The 23,393-nt window shown below is 38.1% G+C and overlaps 1 protein-coding gene and 1 pseudogene across 2 annotated transcripts in view; both read left to right on the plus strand.

Annotated features, from left to right (window-relative positions):
* Window positions 1-23,393, plus strand: part of Usp6nl (USP6 N-terminal like) — a 136,284-nt gene that overhangs the window by 27,544 nt on the left and 85,347 nt on the right. Inside the window, exon 1 of one of the 2 annotated variants that reach the window (XM_040755529.1) lies at window positions 1,975-2,140. The exons of the other annotated variant lie outside the window; for it this stretch is intronic. Within the exon in view, the coding sequence (XP_040611463.1) occupies window positions 2,068-2,140 (73 nt within the window). The 5' untranslated portion in view covers window positions 1,975-2,067. Of the gene's footprint in view, window positions 1-1,974; window positions 2,141-23,393 lie in introns of those variants that run through there. 2 annotated transcript variants of the gene reach the window in all.
* Window positions 4,502-4,614, plus strand: LOC121143839 (annotated as a pseudogene).

The following is a 23,393-nucleotide window of genomic DNA, read 5'->3' on the forward strand; positions in this document are numbered from 1 at the left end:
TACCATTTTGATGGTTTTCTTTTTTACTCTCTCTGTAGTGGAATCCTTGTGTTTTTGTGCCTTCTGTACTTACTTATCCCTGTATAGTTAGCATTTCCCATAACATTTTTCTAGGATAGAGACCAAACATTAGGATCACTTGAAGGAGAATTTTTCAATTGCTTTGATAGTATGTTTGATGGTGATTTTCATTTTCAAATCAAAACTAATCCAGTAGAATGGGATAATGCAACTGAAATTTATGGAAAATGGATTTTGTGTTCTTTTCATCAAACATAATGTTTATTGGGAGGATAAGGCACCGTCTCTCCCTTCATTACCGTAGAAGGAAGAATATTGGAAGAGAGCTAACTTTTCAGGGCTAGCATGTTACTTAGTGGTAAAGTACTTGCTTCTTGACCTTGGTTTGGTCTGCTAGAGGGAGGGAGGGAAAGGTGGTTACTACTCAGCTTTTTAAGAAGAGAGGTGCTAGGAATTTAAACCTATTACCTGTTCAAAACTGCCCTAGGAAATGGAGCAAGGATAGAAGGAATGGAGTTTGATTTGTTTCTATCCAGTCTTCAACCTCCCATTCCTCCCTGCTTCCTACTCACCTCCCAGCTGGGAACCCAGCCTAGGACCTTGTGCTAGGCAACAGTCTACCACTGCGGTGTATCTGCAGCCCTGAACTGTGCTTTACTAATACAGACATGCACACTAAAGCTAGCAAGTAGTTGACGTAGTCACTCTGTTCTGCCCTTCCTTGCAAGTATTTCCTGCTGTCACAGGTCTGTAGTGTAGTGCTCTCTCTGTGTTGTGAGTGATGTATACGCACATGCTGAAGCTCTTTTTCCTAGAAGAACTGAAAAATTTGCCCTGAACCCTAAAGCTGTACATTTTTACAAAGAAGTCATAGCCGCTGAGAAAGCAAGATTTTATTTTTTCTTTTAACATGTGGATTCATCAAGTACCTCAGTTGAAAAATGGGAAAACAAATAAGTCATTAACTGTCTATCTGAAGGCAAAGGGACTGCTTCTGATTCTCTCCAGGATCTATTATTTTATGATGTTAAAAATATCAACATACTGAATAGGAAAGAAAGAAAACCAGATGATGATAGAGCAAAAGGGAAGAGGTTTTCTGATGGGGATCACTGTAGTAATATAACACTTAGCAGGGTCCATCCGGACCCCTCTTTCCCTTAGTTACTGTAGGTCACTTTGAGAAAGAAGTGTGATAACTGGAATATGAAGCACAGGCATTAAGTATTCATTGAGTATCGCTGCAGTTCTGCTATTGAAACCATTAAAAGCCAGAAGCAACAATTTTGCTTGTTTTGAATTCTCTGGCCCATGTCTCTGTGTTGAGACCAATGAATTTGTGGACTTCTTGGGGGAATTTCATGTGTATGTAAACTTAGACTTATAGTCATTTACTGAGAAGTCAGGTGTGTGTGAGGAGGAAGGGAGGAGAGGAGGAGAGAGAAGAAGGGAGGGGAGAGGAATTTATAGGCTATTTTTGAGGCACTATATCTTTTATGCAAATCTGGAAGGTTGGAGTTAACAAGATAGATTTTTATTTTTACCACATTTTCTGATTCAAATATAAGGTTTTTGAGAAATTGGAAGACAGTATTAAAGCTTTCGACAGTACAGGGTATTTTGGTTTTACTTAAAAATTTGCACATAGCATCTGTGATATCAGTTGAGAATTTATAACACAGACTTGGGTTTTCTTGTCATGGCTTTTGTATGGAGTGTTTTTTGCTGTGCTTAGTGATTTACAGATTACTCAGTTTGGTGCATAAGTAGTGTGTGCTTTGCACAGTAGCACAGTTTGGACTGTGAGGATGGCCTTTTCACATGGGCTGGAGTCTTCCTCAGGAAGATAGAGCTGACTCTCTCATTTTTTTTTTTTCTGTTAACTGCTCCAGAGCGTCATTGTATCTAGGCAAAGCATTTATTTCTCTGAAGTTGAACTGTGTTCGTGCTTCAGCGTTCAGAGAGCAGAAATGCGTTAAGCTCTTGGTGATGAAACCTGTTGGATCTCTAGTGGAAGCAGCTGGAGCTTTGGCTTGTTAACTAGCGATGATTCAAGTCTTGCAGATTGTAAAGGAGCTGGTGACACCATCAAGGCAGAAGGCAGCCACCGCGAAGGAAGGTAGGAGCATCCGCAGAGTGAACCACCAGAGCACTTGAAGGCACTTAGAGGCTTCGATAAGTATTGATCTAAAGAACAGCTATAAGCATTGTGTTTTCATGTGTGCTTTTACCTTCCTGCATTATTACAGGGTCTGAAAAGGACCAGGTAGTACAGCATCGCTGTTAAAATGCTCATTATTCCTATTTTAAGCCCCAAACATATTATTTTATTAAAAGATACAGAAACCAAGAGGGAGTTATTACACTCTGCTGTGACAGTGTTTTCACATTGCAAAGATCCTCTTGCAGAAGGGATTTTGGTGGTAGGCAAATAATTGCTATAATCCTCTTAATCACTGCAGAGTTAGAAGGGAGCAAGCTAGAAGCCTCATGTAATAGGGAAGAAGTAGGTGGTTCTTATTTCTGTGACTAGCTGATAAATAATAGTAAAGTAAGAACTTGACCAGTGCATGGTGAGCTTGTCTTTCTTAGTGAACAGTCACTTTTTTCCTGCTTAAAATTGTATGCTTCATCAGCACTGTTTATATTGAAACCAGTCATGTATTTGGAGCATATACTTGAGGAATATTGAAATACAGTAAAAATAATTAAAATTGCAAATCTGACTTACCTGTCTTAAAATGATCGAATGCAAATATGCTAGAAGACATACATGTATATTTTTGCTTTTTGAATGTTTGAAATAGTAATCCTCTATCGTGCTAACTAGGGATGGATTTTCAGCATCCACAGGCCATCCACTAAGGTGATGACTGGCGCTTTCACTCCTTAGTCTCTGGGTGAAGTGTGGCAGCTAGTAAATGTACGCACCGGCCTACGCACGTGTGAGCCTGCCGTCCTTCACTCGTATGTGCTGTGGTAGAGCAGTCTGGTTTTACAGACGTGGGTAATGCCAGTGTACCTTAGATGATGCTAAATGCAGATTCAAAATACTTGTTTTAGCATGGTATGGTAGCATTTGAAAATAAAACATGAGATTCCAAATATCCTGAGTAAACAGCTTTGAATCAATGGTGTAAGGTGATACCATGACAGGCAGCTCAATCATATATGAAACAGTAGAACTGAAAACAAAAAACCAAACACAACAAGAAATGGGGAAATTGGCCTTTTACTTATTTTATGGTAGAACATGGTATTTAAATGATCAAAGTTGTATCTCAGAAAGCAGAGGAGCTGTCATTGTTTGCCTTTGGATGGTGATGGGTTATTTATTTAGGGTACTTTGTAATTACCTTCTATTTTCTGCTTTCTTTTCTCATCCCCTTCTGAAGTATACTACATTCCCCTCTAAGTGGTAGGATTTTAATAAGTAAGCACTAAAAAATTTTTACTACATTTACTATTTCAGAAGAATATAATTAATGTACTCTCAATCTGTTTGAAAATGTCAGATTCATAATTTGACCTTTACAGTAAGAATTTTTTATTGGAATGTTTCTCTTAGTTTTTATGTTTTTAATTATAGATACTTGGGATGTACCTATGACAGAAGATCGTGCTGGTTTTCTTTTTAAAATTTTTTAAAGATTTATCTTATTATTTTGTATATAAGTGTTTTGCCTGCGTATATCTCTGTATGCCACATGTGTACCTATTGCCTGAGGAGGTGGTGAGGCTCCATGTGGGTGCTGGAAATCAAACCCAGGTCATTTGCAAGAGCAAGTGCTTTTAACCACAGAGCCAACTCTTAACCCCGGTATTGTTTTACTTGTCTTTGAAAGTATGTCTTTGTATCTACTAAGTGCCAGAATATACTATATGAGTATAGAAAGGACATTGCTGGGGGCTGGAGAGATGTCTCAGTTTAAGAGCACTGGCTACTCTTCCAGAGGTCCTGAGTTCAATTCCCAGCAACCACATAGTGGCTCATGACCATCTATAATGATATCTGGTGCCCTCTTCTGTGTTCTCTCTTCTGGTATGCAGGCATACATGGAGGCAGAATATTGTATACATAATAAATAAACAAATCTTAAAAAGGAAAGAACATTGCCAAAAGATATGGCACTTTAAGGTGATGGTGTGTCTTTTACTCTCAGATTTTAAATTTGTTTCAGGTAGGATTTTCTCTAACTGGGAAAATTAAAGAAGTTTATGAAGAGATTTTCTTCTGAGAAAACCTAGCAGACTTTTTTTTTTTTTTTTTTTGGATTTTACAAGACAGGGTTTCTCTGTATTGTTTTGGAGGCTGTTGGTCCAGCCCTGCCTCGAACTCACAGAGATCTGCCTGCCTCTGCCACCTGAGTGCTGGGATTAAAGGCGTGCGCCACCACCACCTGGCCTAGCAGACCTTTTTTAACTGTGTTAATTATGTCATTAACATTCATTATTTTTGTTACTTTGCAAAATACTGTTGGTGCTCACTTTGGCAGTACATATACTAAAATTGGAATGATACAGAGAAGATTAGCATGGCCCCTGCACAAAATACTGTTGTATTTTTCTTATTGTAAGAGAAATGGTTATTTTAAAAGACTTATTTTGATTATTTTTAAAAGTGTCTATGTGTGTGTGTGTGTGCACACGCGTGTGTGCAGTGATTGTAAGGTGCTATGGAGACAAGAAAAAATCACCTAGAACTGGCGTTACAAGACAGATGTGAGCTGCTGGACATGGGTGTTGGGATCTGAATTTGGGTCCCTGTAAGAACAATATACAGGCTTAACCAGCTCTCTAGCCAAACAGTTTTTAAATAATGGCAATCTCCTTAAGAAAAGCAGTGTCATGTAGAGAAATGGTCTTCAACCTTCCTAATGCTACCACCCTTTAATACAGTTCCTCATGTTGTGCTGACCCCCCAACCATACAATTATTTTCATTGCCTCTTCATAGCTGTAATTTTGCTACTGTTATAAATTATAAGTATCTGATATGCAACCCCTATGAAATGTTATTGGAACCCCAAAGGGGTCACAACCCATGGGTTGCAAACCAATGGTGTAGCTAACTTATAAAACACTGGTAATAAGAGTTTACCGTGGAGAGATGCCTGTGTGCATGTGTGTTTAAAAAAAAAAGGCTTAAAGTGACACTTATTTTAATGTCTTATAAATGTGGGTGATATAGAGCAAATGTAGCATTTTAAAATTGTGTTTATATTAACATTAGCAAATAAGATAGAAAATGAGTTTGTGAAGACATTGTATTAGAATATCAAAGTTGAAAATGAAATAATTATGGTAAATGGCTTATGAAATTTTCAGAGTTAGTTTTCTTTGGTATAGGATTGTAAACAAACTTGTAGGATTGGTTTAGATTACCTTGGGCAAGAGAAGAGCTTTGCAATTCATTATCTAGTGAGCTTGCCATTGTTAGGATGATTTTGTCTGAGAGGTCTTTTTAGTCAGAGTAACCCTATGGGCAGTGCGTTCTAAAGCACAGCCTTCAGGAACTAAGTTCAACAGTATACAGCCTTGTGAAATAGAGATGAAGGGGTGAGCGATACTTTGTTCAACAGCAAATAAACCATCACAGTTTCCTCTGAGGTTGCCTTAGTCTGTGTCTGTGTCTAGGGCCGTGCTCACCAAAGCTAGTAGAGTACTTGTTATTAAGCAGACTGAATAGTCAAACCCACAGTCTCTTCGGTGTGCATTAAACATAAAGGTGACTGACTGCTGGGACTGTGGTTGTCCAGGCGGCTGCTTTCTCTTTAAAAACCTCATGATTATCTGGTTAAGCATTTTTGAGAATATTACATTCAACAGAGGTATGCTAAATGTGATTGAATCTGAATGATTCAGACTCTCCATTTTCTTCTCAAAGAACATGTATGTAAATTTTTAACATAAAGATTTGCAGAAGTTTTATAAGGAAGCAAGGCAGAATATAGTAGTTCTTCTATGATCTCTGTTTCAGTTCGTGCCTTGAGTTCCTGCACTGAGTTCCTATTTTGGCTTCTTATAATGATGGACCTCTAAGTCAAATAAACCTTTTCCTTCAGTTGCATTTCGTTAGTGTTTTATCACAGCAACAGAAAGCAAAGTAGGACATGGGCTAAATATATTTATCTCTGCAAACATCAATTATGAAAACTTTTGTTGATACAAAAAACAAAACAAAACAAAAAACAAAACCCCACAGCTTTCACCTTTAAGAATAAGAGAGAGTTTATTCTGAAGCCATTTTGAGTAACCATGGGGGAACACAGATTTACCATATATTCCATGTTTTAAGGTGGAAGTAGTTTCATGAAGTTTTATAGTTTTACAGAACAAAGAAAGTCATAAATCAAGGCAGTTAAAAATACTTGGTGGGTATATCAGAGAGGTGGGGCAAGTTTTTCTGTAAGTCTCCAATGCTGTCTGATGACATCCTTAGCTTTTGTAAGCCAGTTTCTGCTAGGAATTTCTGGGAAATTTGCCTATTGAGATGTGTTGCACTGCTTTGCTATAGTCTTCTTTTTCCTGGAATGTGAATGCAAGCCCTCGAGTAGCACAAAAGCAGTAAGATATAAGGGAAATACAGAAGTTGGGACTTCTGTGCCACCAGTGACATTGAAACACATGTATCAACCCTGACTTTTATTGTCAGATAAATCCTAAGTGATAAATCTACCGTGATAAAGATTTAAAACGAAGTAAAAAGGTGTCATTTAAATATACAGTCTTTTAATGTACAGCTTTATTTTTTGTGACACTGATATTTTTAGTAAGGGGAAACACAAATAGGATCATTGCAATGTGGTGGTGGGGTTACTGGTAACCTGTGATCTTGTTTTGCTGTCATGACTTGATGTAAGTCTGTGAATGTCTGTTTCCCAAGACTTCCTACAGCTCTTAACATTATACTCTACTTTTTGTTTGTTTTTATAGTAACCTTTTGGGCAATGGTAGCAATTCCTAATGCTCTTTTGAGTATTTAATTTTTTTGCATACACACAGATACATATGCAATGAAATAAATATTTCCTAGTTGTCTTAGAAAGTCAGGATTCTGGTATAAATACGAATCACTTTTGGGGATTTTCACAGCTTACTACTGAGTTGATAACATAGTTATGTGAGAGATTGCTAATCTGGAAAGGCAATATTGGACGGTTGTTTAAGAGCACAAACTCCACAGACACAGATGGGGACTCTCAGTCCTGGGTTTGTTCACACGTTGGCTGTGTGCATTGGATTCTGAACAGTAGGGGTGACACTGGTGACTACTTGACAAGAATGTTGTGAGCTCTGAATGGAATACGATACATGGACTTGATACCTCGTAAGGAGGACATGTGAATTGCTGTTAGCATTTTGTTGAGCTTGGTAGTACTGCTTCACTGTTGTGTATATTGTGCCCTCAATCTCTTAGTTGGTGAATTGGTGTTTATGTCGTGGACAATATGCACAGCCTTGAGGCCAGTGGTTAGATGCAGTACAGTGATCTTTATGAATTTCTGTGACAGCACCTGTGGTGGTTTGAATAGGAATGACTCCCATAGACTCATACTTCAATGGTTAGGGAGTGGCATTAAGAAGTGTGGCCTTGTTGGAGTAGGTGTGATCTTGTTGGAGAAAGTGTGTCACTGGGGTGTGCTTTGGTGTTTCAAATGCCTAAGCCAGGACCAGTGGCTCTCTTCTTCCTGTTGCCTGAAGATCCAGATATAGAACTCTGAGCTCCCTCTCCAGCACATTGTCTGCCTATGTGCCACCATGCTTCCTGCAGTGACAATAATGGGTAAACCTGTAAGCCAGCCCCAGTTAAATGCTTTCCTTTATAAGAGTTGCCGTGGTCATGGTGTCTCTTCACAGCATTAGAGCACTGACTAAGACAATGCCCATTTTCTTGTATTTTGAAAACTCAAGGCAAAATGATTTGCCTTTAAATTTAGAAATGTAACATTTGAAGTCCGAGTTATGTGTATTTTTAGGCAAAGTTAATTGATAAAAAGTTTTTTATCAAGACTGTGTTCAGGAAATATATTTAGTTCAGATTATATGACCTTTTCTTTTCCTCAAAAAAAAAAGTTGTCTCTGGGTAAATGAGCCCTTTTATTAGCTCATTGGTTCATGTGACATTTTGTAGACATGGTAGAGAGAGCTTTTGAAGGACAGCATTTGAAAAGGAAGTTTTCAGTCAGTCACATCTTGAAACTCTTAACTTAGTGAAAGGCTACTTTTGAATTGATTACATGCTTAAAACTGAGTGTGATGGACTAACCCGAAAGACTTGACCTCTCTTTAGGCGGCCAGTAGCCGCAGTGCTGAGTAGTGAGGAGAATTTTCCACGTGGTTATTTGAATAATTAAAATTAAATAAGACAAAATGTGTCAACCCTCAGTTATATCTGCAGAAGGGAAGTGTTCAGTAGCCATAATGACATCAGATGGCAGGGCATAGATTCTGTCTCCAGCTGCTTGCCTGGGTTTGCCTTTTGAATTTAGTAGTTACTAGATCATGTGCCCTTGGGCAGGTTACTCAGTTTCTTGGTATGCCTTAATTTCTTCATAGTGTAAGGGGACAGATGTTCTGTTCTTCTGTTTGTTTGTTTGCTTATTTATTTATTTATTTATTTGAGATGGGGTTTCACTGTGTAGCCCTGGCTATCCTGGAAGTCACTCTGTAGATCAGACTGGATTGTAACTCGCAGAGATCCGCCTGCCTGTGCCTCCTCTGATTGCTAGGATTAAAGGTGTGCGCTGTTGCTGCCACCACCCAGCAGGACAGATGTTCTTATAAGGTAGTTAATTGTGGAGAAAGTAAATCAATATTTGTAAAGTGCTTAGACCAGCTCCTGGAAAGTGGCAAAAACATATTTGTTAATTAATCAAGTGTTTATTAAGTAATCAACATTCAGATTTTTGCATTTTATATATTGTTTAGTAATATTTATATTTTCTCTATTTTCTGTTGATTTTTTTATTTATTAATTTATTTCTCACATTCCAATCCCAATTCCCTCTCACTCCGCCCACTACGCCCTGCTCCTCAGAGAGGGTAAGACTTCCTCTAGGAAGTCTACTAAGTCTGTCTCATCATCTCATTGAGGCAGAACCAAGGTACCTCTCCACCCCCCATACCCTTGTGTCTAGGCTGGGCAAGGCATCTCTCCATACAGAATGGGCTCCACTAAATCAGTTTGTGCATTAGTGTTAGATCTTGGACCCATCGCCAGTGGCCTCATATATTGCCCCAGCTGCACAATTGTCACCTATATTAAGGGAGTCCAGTTCCGTCTTATGCAGGTTCCCCATTTGTCAGACTTGAGTCAGTGATCTCTCACTAGCTCAGGTCAGCTGATTCTGTGGGTTTCCCCATTATGTTTTGACTCCTTTGTTCATATTGCTAAGTGTATTTTTTATTTTCACATTTTTTCTGCCTACCCTGTAAGTATTTGTTATGCACATCGAGGCTTCTGGACAGAGCAGTGTCTTTGTCAGCCTGTGCCTTGCAGTTACTGACTTTCTACCATCCTCATCTAGTCTGTTACTCCTGTTTCAGCTCTTGCTGCCTTTTGTTTAAAACTATTTAATGCTGATGATTTCCTCTTTAGACGGTGGGTAAACTCCCTTAATATGTGCATCTCACTTATGCATGTAGTAATGTTCAGGGTGTATTTGTTGAATAGAAGAACCATTTGGTTTTGAAAAGTAACTAGTGTTTCTATTAATATCAAAACTCTATTTGTTTAAGTACTCTCTGAAGTGACAGAAACCCCAAACCCATTCCACCATCTGTGATGGCAGTCTGAAAAGTGCTCTGAGAGTGTCTGCTTCTGTCCATGTGTCTCTGTGGAGAGAGGAACAAGATCATTGCTGTTTACTACCCTTCACTAGTCTGCAATACCGTGACATGCAAATCACCACTCTCAGCACCTTCTGCATGACACTTTAATACAAGATTCTGGGCCTGGCTTCTCAGTTCTTTAAATTATCTCCTGTGTTTGTCCTGATTGCACTCAAACACTTATCACACAGGAAAACATAGTCAATATCAAAATCAAAGAATGCCACATAATGTAGCAAGCAAGGTTTGATTTAGGGTTGTTGAATCCACATTGGGGGGAAAAACCCATAAAACTAACTTGTAGGCTGATGTTTGCTTGTGGTGTATGATACAACACATTCACTTACTAGTATAATAGTATATAACAGTGTTGATAGCTGCATTGAGATAGCTTGTACGATTGTGTGTGCTATCTTACATTATGTTGGTGAAGAATGGATTGTTACAAAACTGCAAGTACACATCAGTGTGTGGCTTTTCATGTGAAAACACTGAGACACTGAAAGTATCTGTGCTCTTTTGAGTTTTGTCAGGGTGGATGGCATAGGAAATAGCTGGGCATGGGAGAGCAGAGATGTCCAGATCCGTTTGGAATGATTTAGAGTAGCTTTTGGAGCATTTGTCTACACACTACCTTATAGCATGTATGTTTATAATTTTTTTTGAGTTCTGTTTTTTACTTAGCCATGGCCTTGAGTTTAGGAGAAAGTTAATCTGAAGAATACAGTGGTCCATGCCTGAGCTTGTCTGGTGTTCACTTCCCGATAGTTTACCATCTGTGATGAATGCACATACAAATAACAGATAATTGGTAGATGTAATCAGTTGCCTAAGTACTGAGAGCATTCAATTCTTAGTATTACTTTGTTACTGAAACAGACTGCCCAGTAAATATTATGAACATTCTCCAGAGAGTAATTTGGGTTGCAGTGAATTATTTTATTTAGATTGGTGCTTGGAATTAAATGTTTGTTTGTACGGCTTTCATAATATAATTTAAATGCCATTTAAACAGGCTGAAGCATCTTCATTCAAGTAACTGTGACTCTTTGAAAATGGCCTGCTTGAGTATTGTCTCTCTCCCATTTGGCAGACACCAGATGCAGTGATTAATAAAGGTCATTATGCTACTTAGTCATAGAGAGCTTTAATGATGATTACCTGAACATCTGCTGCCTTCACTGCCATTACCAGAAACATTAACAGATTATACATGCTGGATCTCAAAAGTATGGCTCAGACTAATGAAAGTATTCCTTAAGAATGTTTGAATATCCCTTGAAGTTTTAAATAATTTTTTGAAGGCCCTTATGTTTCTGTAAAGTGCACAATCCAAAATGTCAATGAAGCAGTGTTTTGGAGTGGTGGTTCTGATAGCCCCGCTTCCTGCTTCTGGTTTCTCTCTTGTTGGCTGGGTGTGTCTGTGTACACACCTGGTGTGCAGCTATGTTCTTTTGTATGTTGATTACCACGAGAAACCTGGGTTTGGAAATGGGAGGTTTGGAATATGACTGAAGAAAGGAAAGGAAGCGTAACCGGTTTCCATGTGGACTGAGACAACCAAGTGCACATTGGACAGATGCAGCAGCTGGGCTAGAGAAGTGCATGTGGCTCCTAACTCCTGGGAAGACGCTTGCTGTCAGAAGTATGAGTACCATGTGTAGTGTTAGAATTACACAGAGATGGCGAGTAGCTCACACTATATAGGTTGTTGGACTCAGTAGGGCAGTTTTAGTTGCTTTGAGTTCTTATTTTACATTCAGTCTTTGCCCTCGTGAGTGTGGGCTAGTAGCTGTGTTGTGTCCTTAGGTCCAAAAGTCATCAGAAGGAAAAAGAAAAAGAAAAAAATCTAGAGTGGATGTTACATGTGTAAGGAAAGTCACTGCTTTCTCCTAAACCACCTACCATTACCATGTGACCACTATTGCAAGCTGTTAGGGAAACTGCTTTTTTAAAAATCTTGTAGCATTTGTATTATAATGATTTGGGTTCTTATTAGCAGAGAAGTTATGTGAATATGGGATAGGAACCTGAAGTGTTTGACAATTCCAATACATACTAATGAAATGTCATTTGCCTGACGCCAGCCCACCATGTGGATTATGGGGACTGAGTTCAGGTCTTCAGGCTTGGTGGCAAGCCTGAAGAGCCATTTCACTGGCTCCAATGTGTTTCCTTTATTTAATTTTAATTTTCTTTTTCTTTTCTTCTCTTTTAATGTGGAACACTTTATGAGTTTACATGTCATCCTTGGGCAGGAGCCGTGCTAATTTTAATTTTCTCCATCCTAATTTTATCATCCTAATTTTAGTAATGTGCTGCCAAAGTGATCACCCAATATGACTTTAAAAATATTATTTTTATCATTTTTAATTATGTAGGTGTGTGTCTTCGTGTAGATATGTACATATGAGTTGAGTGAACATGCCTGCAGAGGCCTGAGGCATCAGATACCCAAAGCTGTTAGGAGCTGCCTGATGTGGTGCTGGGATCCAAACTTGGTCCTTTGGAAGAACAGCAAGTACTCTTAACTGCTGAGCCTGCTCTCCAGCTCTGTGGTTATTATTATTTCCTCAATGCATGAAGCACAGCTTTTTTAAAAAAGTATTTTTTGGCCAGGCGGTGGTGGTGCACGCCTTTAATCCCAGCACTCGGGAGGCAGAGGCAGGCGGATCTCTGTGAGTTCGAGGCTGGGCTGGACCGACAGCCTCCAAAACAATACAGAGAGACCCTGTCTCGTAAAAACCTAAAAAAAAAAGTATTTTTTGTCTTATATGTGTGAGTGTTTTATGTATGTGTGTGCAGCACGTGTGTACTTATTGTCTGAAGAGGTCAGAAGAGGACTTTGGATCCCTGGAACTGGAGTTAATGATGATTGTAGGCTCCCGTGTAGGTGCTAGGACTTGGACTTGGGTCCTCTGGAATAGTAGCCACTGCTCTTACCAACTGAGCCTATCTCCAGCCTCTATTTTAAGAATTCTTGATGAAATTACTTGAAATTTTATTTTAAGTTCTTACCATATCATATAGAGTATAATATTTTTCCTAGACTATATTTAGTTTAAGTGGTTTTTATTTCTTTTTTTGAGACAGAGTTTTGCTGTGTAATAGTCCTGGCTGTCGTGGAACTAGCTCTGTAGACCAGGCTGACCTTGAACTCACTGAGATCCGCCTGTCTCTGCCTCCCGAGTACTGGGAGTAAAGGTGTGCACCAACATTGCCTGGCAGTTCTTATTTTTTTTATACTTAAATTTTTTCTGACTTTTGAAATAATTTATTTTTATTGTTTTTAATTATGTGTATGTCTCAGTGTGAGCATATATACTTGAGTGCAGTTGCCCAAGGAGGTCAGAGGTATCAGATCCCAGTAGAGCTGGAGTTACAGGTGACTGTGAGCTGGCCAGTGTAATGTGGTTGCTGGAACAGATCTCGGGTTCAGTATATGTTAGTATATGTTCCCCATCTCTAATTTTCTGTGTCTAGTCTTTAACTTGGAATGAAAGCAACCATCTACTTGGTCTTAATCGTAAAAGTAATTCTCAATGAAAATAAACAATTGTTTTGAGTGAAGGTTTTGAGAGACTTGGTTTTGAATAATGACCTTTATTGCTATTTGGAAACCTGCTTTTTTACTTTGTAGAAACCTTTCCCCCTTCCTTCTTTGTTGGCCTCCAGGTCTCTGCTTCGTTGTTATTTGAGACAGCGTGGTAAGTGAAGTGTTGCTTAATTTAGGAACCTTAAAAACAAACAAACGACAAATAGCAGCTAACCCAGCAGTGTGTCTTCCTCTTTTAGAGAAAGTTGCTGTGATGGTATGGGAAGGGGCAAATGTTTTAGGACTAGGTTATACATGAAGAAAGCCCCTGTATGATAGTCATATCTTTTCTTTGTTCCTTAATGGTAAGAAGATTCTTACCTATGCTGAGAAGGTTCTAATGAATCTTGTTATGCTGTACCTGGAATATACAAGATAGACTAGGTTTAAAATGAAAGTCACTGTTACTGAGTTTTAAAATGTCCTTAAGCTATATACTTTTTTATTGTGTTTTTAAAATTTGAATTCTGTTTTTGTTTTTGTTTTTGAGACAGGTCTTATGCCGCAGTCTTGCTCTGTAGATCAGGTTGGCCCTGAATTTAAAAAAAAAAAAATCTGCCTGCTGAGTACTGGGTTGAAAGGCGGGTACTCATGTCCAGTCTGAGATTCTAATTCTTTTGCCTTAGAGTGAGGAGAAGTAGACATTGTTATTTGGGTCAGTAAGTGTTGCCTTTAACTTAAGTATGCTGAAACATTAATACTTTTAATGTTTAATTTCCAGAAACTCCTCTTAGTTTGTGTGTTATAGTGTATTATTATAAACAGTATATCTATATTGGTATATGTATGCACACTTGTATACATGTGCACACAGTCTGTGGTTTTAGACAGAATACCTTCATTTCTTGAACTTTTAATTTAGAAATTTTAACAGTCTTAATGGCTAACATTGCTTTTCTATGATTTTCTCCCCTAAAGTGTTTTATTTTTTTAAAATAAAATGGTGTTAGCATTTAAGCTAGGTATGTCATCAAGATAATTATGAAACATCTCCTAATATTAGGCAAAGTAAGCTATGCTTAAATGTAGACATTGTACTTTGAATTTGAACATTGACAAAAACTCTAGGAAAGCAGTCCTCATGTTTGCCCTTCTTTTGTAGCAGAGGAGAGTGAATCTGTTTGAGATTTTAAGATACATTTAAGTATGATACTTTCAGTTTGACTAGGATTAAATGACAGGGTTTGTTTATAACAAGTGAGCTGAAGTAACCAGTGTGGTGACCATACGGGCTGGAATTGTTGGAGGAATTGTTGGAGGAAGAGGCACTCTGGGGCTTGATTTTGGGCTGCACGGCTGGAGAGGGGCAGCGTGCAGTGACCACAGGGCCAGACTGTAGAGCATTGTTTTGACATGTTGGGATTTATATTACAAGTGTCCAGGTACAGACACCCAGAAAACCACAAGAAATGAGCTCAGTTCCAGGGTGTGTTCTTCTGTTTCTGTTTATCTGCAAGTGTCTTTCCTTTAAATTTGGAGGAGTGTTCTTAAATTGTTGAAATGTTAAGTTGCTAGTAATTTTCTTTCAGTATTTTAAGGTTGTTATGCCACTGTCTTTTTTTTGTACTTTTTGTTTAGGAATTTTATTCCTGCTTTGCTAAAGATTATCTGGCCTTTTTTCTCTGACTGCTTTTAAGATTTCTTCTTTGGAGGAGAGAAAGGGACTTGGGGAGGCAGGAGAAGGGGAAGGAGGGGGAACTGATGTTGGTATGTAAAATGAAAAAAATTAAATAAAAAAAGATTTCTTCTTTGCCCTTAAATTTTTGCAAGTTTTCCTCCAAAGTACCTGGAGTTCGTAATATTAACAGTAGTTGATGTTTGTTTTGTTCTTTGAGTTTTTTATTATTTCTTCAAAAACTGCATCTCCACTGTCTTCCATTTCTGGGACTCTACTAGTAAGTATACGAAACCATTTCCTTGGGTTTTAAATGTCGCCCATGAATTGTATCACTTTCCTTTTTCTTCTTCTTTCAATCTATATTGGAAGATTTGGTTAAAGAATTGATCTTCTCTTTAGTTGTATCTAATTTGGTGTCAAATTGAGTTTTTAATTTCAGTGATTGTATTGAATCTGATTCTTGAAAAAATAACTTACCTGGTGTCGGCCCCCCTCCCATTTCCTTTCTTCCTTTTTTCTCATTCCCTTCCTCCTCCTTGATTGACAGGCATAATGGATTTGTTTTATTCTGTGAGCTCTTTAATACTAAGTACTAGAATTGAGTAATAAATGGATGGAGGTGTAGTCTCTTGACATTGGCTTTATAAGTGAATAATCTGTTATTTCTGGTATTTTTGTCCAAATCACACTTCCTTTAGTTTCATACAAGGAGAAATTCACGTTAGTTAGAGAAATGTTATTCTAAAGTCTTGGATTCAAGCTGTATATGACACACAACATGATCTTAGCAGGTTATACTTGGCAGTTGTTGTACCTTTGCTTGAATAAAACAAATGTTTGAATTCCGTGGCCAGAATATGGTTGTGGGCTTACATAATAATGAGACAAATTTTAAAAAATGCAAGGGATGATTGAAAATAATACAAAGAAATTAGTGAGAAATTTTGTGTACAGGTGTGAAGGGGAAAAATTGTTAAAAGGATGCTAAACTTTTGAGTTTAAAGTTTGGGATGCTAATGTTATTGGTGGAATAGGTAAATGAGGAGGAGTGTTTGGCATTTATGAATTTTCTGCATGTAAATTGTGTTACCCCAATATAAAAGAGTTTGCTCAGTCTTATTCTTATTCTCAATAGTTGGCTTTACCAAGCCTGTGGTGCAGCTAGTTATATGAGATGTAAAATTCCATTGCACCTTTATCCGCAGGTGGTATTGTAAGGATTAATCTTTAAATAATATAGCTGTGATACATGTGGCAAAACTGTGACCATGCTAAGGACGGAATTCAGCATACAGCAGCATTGCTTCCTTGTTTTGAAGAAGGCTAGAATTAACATCACAGGATTTATGTTAGTGTCCCTTTACAGTTTTGAGCCATACATTTGAGGCTGACTCATTCTGACTCACTCATTTAAATTTACTGTCATTCAAAAACTCTTTCATTCTGTTTTCTTTTTTTACCCCCTAGGTTTTATTTCTTCCCAGTGAATAGAATCATTGATAAAGTCTCACATTGCTTAACATACTCGTTTTTTTTTTTTTTTTGGTTGCCGTACATATGCCATGCTTATAAGTACATTGAAAGCCTTTACACATAGTCTTGCATTTTGCTCTTTAGTCATGGCAGGAAGTGTTGTCTAGTGAAAGCTAGTAGTGTGTGAGACTAGTGAGACAACAGACTCCTGTTGATCTCGAGTGAGACAAGAGACTCCTGTTAGCTGAATGAACATGTAAGCACTGCATTATTTAGTAAAAATGTACATCTCTTACGTAAGGAATTTTCTAAATTTAATTGCAGCTAATTAGTGTCTATTCTAGGAAGTACAATCAGGCTGAGTATCTCAGTAAAATAATCGTGCTGAAACAGCTATTTCAAAGAAAAATTGATCCCATACAATTTCAGGAAAGGAATGTGTTGGGATCTGAGTTAAGATCCTGGGGTCCATAATCCTAACATAGTCTGTTGTAGAGAGCAGTGACTTTGTTAAGCTACTGATTGACACTTAAGGTGCAGTTAATTGACTAGGACTTGGCATCAGAGGGGCCAGAATCTGACCCCTTAGGAGCTATGTACTGTTGGACCATTAACCTTTCAAGTCTGCCTTTGCATGCTTGCTGTGGTACCTGTGTCACCAGGTTGTGATCAGTCATTCTGCAACTTTATAGAGCACCAGTTAGGTGTCAGGGGACTGTTCAGGCATGGTTAGACTAGCAAATAAAATGCTGCACACCAAGCAGTGAGTCTAGAAGAGGAGGTTGAAACAAGCAGCACACAAACCAAGTGATGGTGACTTCAGGCACCAAGGAAGTGGCTGCTAGGTTGAAATTGGAAAAGTGGTAGGAGTCAGCCATAATGAATTTCACAAGGAACAGAAGGTGACTGGCTCCTAGGCATGAAGTGAAATCACCTTATGGACTATCACTTAAGCAAAACCTTGAGGAAGCAAATGGCTTCCAAAGTTCATGCCACAAGCTGTGTGTTGGAAAGTAGGTCCTGTTTGAAGCCCGTGGGCAACACACAGCTGGCAGGTGAGTGCTGCTCTCTCTCTCTCTCTCTTTTTAAATTTCAATTAGAAACACGTTTGTTTTACTTGTCAATCCCAGTTCCCTCTCCCTCCCTCCTCCTCTGCCCCCCATCAACCTCCTATCCCATCCCTTTCTGCTCCCCAGGGAGGGTGAGGTCTTCCATGGGGGATCTTCAAAGTCTGTCATATCATTTGGAGCAGGGACTAGGCCCTCCCCGGTGTGTCTAGGCTGAGATAGTATCTCTCTATGTGGAATGGGCTCCCAAAATCCATTTCTATACTAGGGATAGATACTGATCCACTACCTGATGCCCCATAGATTGCCCAGGCCTCCTAACTAATATCCACATTCAGGGGTTCTGGATCAGTCCTGTGCTGGTTTCCCAGCTATCAGTCTGGGGTCCATGAGCTCCCCCTTGTTCAAGTCAGCTGTTTCTGTGCTCATCTTTATTTAGTTCTTTGCATTTATACCAATCTGGAAGTGGCAGATTAGAAGATGAATTCTTGAAAATATGAAGTTTGGGTATAATAAAGCAAAATTTAAAATGCTCAGTGATTGTCAGAGTTTTTTTTTCCAGGTTGATTGCTGTATAATTTATATAAAATAAGATCCATCCATTTGAAGTATAGCTTGATGAATTTTGGTAATTTTATATAGTCACATAATCTCTATCACTTCCTGATTCAGAAAAATTCCATCAAGAAGCCTAAACATTCTTGTTTTCTTGGGCAGTGTGCTCTGACAGCCTGCCACTGCTGCACTTCCTGACATTGTAATTCTGTGTTCTCCAGACTTTCATATAAATGGGTTACACAGTATGAGGGTTAGGGTTTGAAATTGGTGTCAGTCTGTGCTATCAGTAGATCTCTTCTTCTTCTTCTTTTGTTTTGGTTGAGGAACATTCCAAAGTATGAATTGACCACAATTTGCTGCCCTGTTCACCAGCTGACATTTAGATTGTTCCTAGTTTTGGACTGTGTGAATTCTCACACCATCTTTATAAATAAGTGTTTTCATTTCTTTGGGATAAGTACTTGTCAATGAGATGCTGGGTAGTGTGGCACAGTTAACCTTTAACATTTACAATTCCTCTCTTTAATGTGTCTGCCTCATTTTGTCTTCTCAACACTATTATCAGAGAGTTCTAAATTGTCCTCATTGTTTTTGCCACCTGGTTCTGTCATTCCTTTGACTTTATTTATAGTAGTATCTCATTTGCCTCCCTCTGATGATGAGTGATACAGTCTTTGAATATTTCTTGGCTGTTCACATATCTTCTTTTGTGATGTGTCTGTTCGAATAATTTTTGCCTACAAAAAAAAACCCAACCTGTTATCTTTTAATATATGGAGTTGTAAAAATTTTTATATATTCTGAGTAGAAATAAGCTCTTTATCAGATGGCATATGTCTTACAGATGTCTTCTAGTGTTTGGTTTGACTTTCATTTTTTTTAATAGTATTATTTCTAGCAGAACAGGAGTTTTAATGTTTTAGAAAGATTTATTTATATCTCAGGTCTTGCTGGGAACCAAACCTAGGTCCTCTGCAAGATGCAAGAGCAGTAAGCACTCTTAACCACAGAGCCATCTCTCTTGTCCAAGTTTTTAATTTTGATGTTATCTGTTTTTGCCAATTTTCTATTATAGTTTGTGCTTATTTTAGTTAAAAGAAAAATTTGCGTATCTCAGTGCATGAAGATACAAGGTTGGTAATTTTTGTTCTTATATGTAGATCTGCAATTTATTGCAAGTTAATCCTTGTGTACTGTGAAAAGTAATGGCTAAGTTATTTTTCTCTAATAGAATAACCTGTTTATTCCAGAACCATTTGTTGAAATGATTGTCATTTCCCTGTTGAGTTACTCTTGACACCTTTGAGTCTATGAAATCTTGTTACCATTTATAGCCACCTTTTTTTTTTTTCAGTAAGAATTTGAGCCTGACAACAGAGCTTAATTATACCTGTATAAATCCATTTTGTTTTTTCACTTTAAGTATACATGTTAGGAGGTTATGGGGACAATGAAAGGAACTGCTTTTCAAGGACAATTCCAGCTACCAAGTTATTTGTTAGTAAGGTTAAAATGATGACAATGGCAACTTCCTATAGTAATATTTACAAGGAAAGAAAAGATTATGTGCCAATAATGATATATGATTGTCTTTAGGAAAGTGCATTAGAGTTATAGTAGAGTAAATTATGACTGGATTATACTTATAGCCTGGAAGACTCAGAAGAGAATCTACAGTCACTACTTATTTCTGTAAGAAGGAAATGATAAAGAGATACACAAAATAAAGAGGTTTTGGGAGCTCTTCCAGTTTGCATTTTAAAAGGTGGTATTGAAAGGTGGAAGAGAAAGCTTATAACCAGTAAGTGAGAAAATAAGAAGGGCTAGGGAGATAGCTCAGGACTGGAGTTTAGTTCTGGGAACCCACATCAAAAGCTATATGTGATGATAGTCATGATCCCAGCACTAGCGAGGTGGAGAGACGCTGATCTCTGGGCCTTGCTAGCTTTGTGAGCCCAAGACCTAAGTGAGAAACCTTGTCACAAAACAACAACAGCAACAACAACTAAAACCCAAAGACCGCTAAGCTGCAAAGTAACTCAGTGTGGATAAGATGTTGCCAAGCCAAAAACTCAGGTTTGATCCCCAGAACTTGCATGGTTAGAGAGAACCAATACATAGGCTATGGTACATGTGCAACCTCCCCACAGACTTGAATTACCCACAAATAAATGATAAATATCTTTGAAAAATTTAAAAATATTTTAGAAGGTTTCATTATTCCTTTATTAAAAGAAAATACTCTGTTAAGAGGTTTTTCAGGTATAATAAACACGAACTAACTAAAATAACCATTTCCTACTTTTTCATATACATGCATACATACATATAAAGAGTAGGCAGCCTAAGGAACTGTTGATGATATTTGTAGTGTTAGGTTATTTAATAAAGTACTCTATGTATCTGCGATAATCTAGAAGAAGAAATGGTGGTGGAGAAAATGTCATGTAAGGATCTTATAATTATTTGATAGATCATGTTTAATTTATTGTTTTCAGTCAGAGTCAAGGTATTAGCTAGTGTGTCTTAGGGTTTTAGATTATTCAACATTTTTTGGTGACTAGGATGAAAATGTAGTTATAATTGTATTTATGAAGGGAATGGAAAAAACATAGTTGATAGAGATAAAGTATGCATATAAAATTTAGATTTACACAGATTTTTATAGGCTAAAATCATGGACCACGATGGAAAAAAAAATTAATCAACACATGCCTTTAATCCCAGCACTCAGGAGGCAGAGGCAAACAGATCTCTGTGAGGCCAGCCTGGTTTACAGAGCGAGTCCCAGGACAGGCTCCAAAGCTACAGAGAAACCCTGTCTCGAAAAACCAAAACAAATAAACAAAAAGATACCATATTAAGTTCTGTACTGAGATGGAGAAAATTGCTAAGAGAACTAGAGATTTTAATTAAGTCAATGCTGGTATATACACAATCACCTTGCCAGCCAAGGACTGGCAGGCATGTGATGCTTGTAGATTCAAGAAAGTGTTGGTGCTGATCTCACTTGAGCCTCTTGTTGTGTATCACACTGAATTTGGAGAGTTAAGTTTTAAAGAGGACTTTACTAAATGTCATGTGTTGAGTGGTGTGAGTACATGTCAGTTGTTTGCATTTATAGGGCTGTCATGTGAAAAAGCCTAATTTTGTTTTGGACAAAAAGGGAGACATTTCTAAACTGGAATGGGCTGACCTGTAAGCTTGTGAGATTTTCATCTCTGGAAACATTGGAGAAGAAACTGAGTGATTCAGTGAGAGATTTTCCAGGGACATCATTCATGTGAGGTTGAATTTTAAAGTCCAGTCCTTTAAACATAAAAAAATAAATAAAAACAAAAAAAGTTTAACTTTTGCTTACTTAGGTAACTCCTTAGTTAATTTTATCAGTCAGTCACGACTTTGGTAATAAGTACCTTATATTTACATAGCACTTAAAACTTTCAGATGCATCCATGAGTCTGACTAAATGTGAGCTTCACAGGAATTTTATGAGCTGGGCGAGATTATTATTTTATAATTAATAGGCAGCTGTAGCTTAATGAGTGTGGATTCTGGATTCCAACTGTCTGTTCAGATCCTGCTCTGCCACCTGCTGTGTGAGACACGTGGAAACTTGAGAGTGTGTCCTTTCCCTCATGTGCCACTTAATAATAATTGTGACTACAGGGTAGGGTTGTTTGAGTTAACACATGACAGAATGCTTGAAAATCTGTTCAGAGTAGTATAACATGCTTTAAGTGGTATCTGGCACACACTCCACAGTAAATTTTCGTTCCTCTGACATCTTTTTTTCTTAGAGTTGAAGAGACTCAAGCTTTGGCATGCTGTGACTTGCCCAGGATGACATCAGTGAGTTGCTGAGAAGTTATCTAGAGTGCTGTTGAACTGGACAAAAGCAAATTAAAAATAAAGTAAATCTTTTGGTAGATTGATTAATTTCTGGAACAGAATTGGTTTGGTAAATGAAACAATCAGACTGTTGTGAAACTCTTGACTTTAGACTTTAGGAGAGCTGAAGTTTTCAAATGTTTACTGACATCCACGCATTCCAAACATAACTCACAGGAAAGCCCTTTCTATAGCATGTTGTAACAGAAGATAACCACATTTTCCAAAAGATTATAGTGCTTGATATCATTTAAAAGGAAGTAACTTCAGTTTCTGGTGGCATTGTAGTATGAGAGCCACCCGAGCTGCTGGTTTCTGGAGTAAATTGTCCAGACAGCAGGTGTGGCCTGCAAGAAAAGTCAAATGACTTAATAGTCTCTCCAAGTAAGAATTGGTTGGTATTATGTAGTGACCGAGCTGTCTCCCACAGATTGTATTGTGTGTTTTGAGAATATTCCCCGTTGCCTGTTGTTGCTGATAAAGTCTTGTAGCAAGTTCATTTCTTAGGGAAAGGCACATTTGTTGCTTGTAAGCATCTTGAGGTCCGGCATCATGTCTTCCACATGGGGAGCTTGTGAAATTATCAGCTGTGGGTCATTGTTTTATAAATTGAAGAACCCACACTGTCCGGTTCCTTGTGTGGACAAGCTGTGTTAAATCTTCAGCATTTTTCCCAAGAAGTTGTCTTCCAATGTAAATTATATTTCCAATGTAAAAGAATGTGTTTTGTGTATTGCCTAGGTGGTAAATACAGTTGATTAAACAATTAGAAGTGCACTGAAGGCAACTGAGTGAAATGTAAGGGCTCCTCCATTCAGCTACCTGGCAGCAGTTCTCGGGACAATCTATAATGAGATTCTTCCCACTAGTCTGGTCCCAGAGCCGCATCAACCCCAAGTAACACACAGAGACTTTATTACTTACAATGCTGTCAGCCAATGTCCAGGGCTTCTCATTCACTAGTTCTGTCTTAAGTATTAACTCATGACTACTAATACATATATTTCTATAAAGATTTATCTTCCCGAAGATGCCATCCTGATGTGTCTTCTCTTCCCAGGATCACATTGCAATTCTCCATTTTTGACTACATTTCTCAGAATCCTTCTCGACTCCTAGTCCCACCTATGTTGCTTCCCTATTGGCCAGCAGTGCTTTATTTATCAACCAATAAGACAAACATATACACAGAAGGACTTCCGCTGTCAACAACCTCTGGATTACTGTGTGTCTTTATGCAAATCTCTAACCCTTGGCATTTCTGGCCATTTTTTAGAACCCGGCTTTGTGGGTTTCCCCCCTCAACTACATACTTAAAATACTTCTTGGAGATGAAT

The sequence above is a fragment of the Mesocricetus auratus genome, unplaced genomic scaffold (genome assembly GCF_017639785.1).
Source record: "Mesocricetus auratus isolate SY011 unplaced genomic scaffold, BCM_Maur_2.0 Super-Scaffold_100013, whole genome shotgun sequence".
NCBI lineage: Eukaryota > Metazoa > Chordata > Mammalia > Rodentia > Cricetidae > Mesocricetus > Mesocricetus auratus.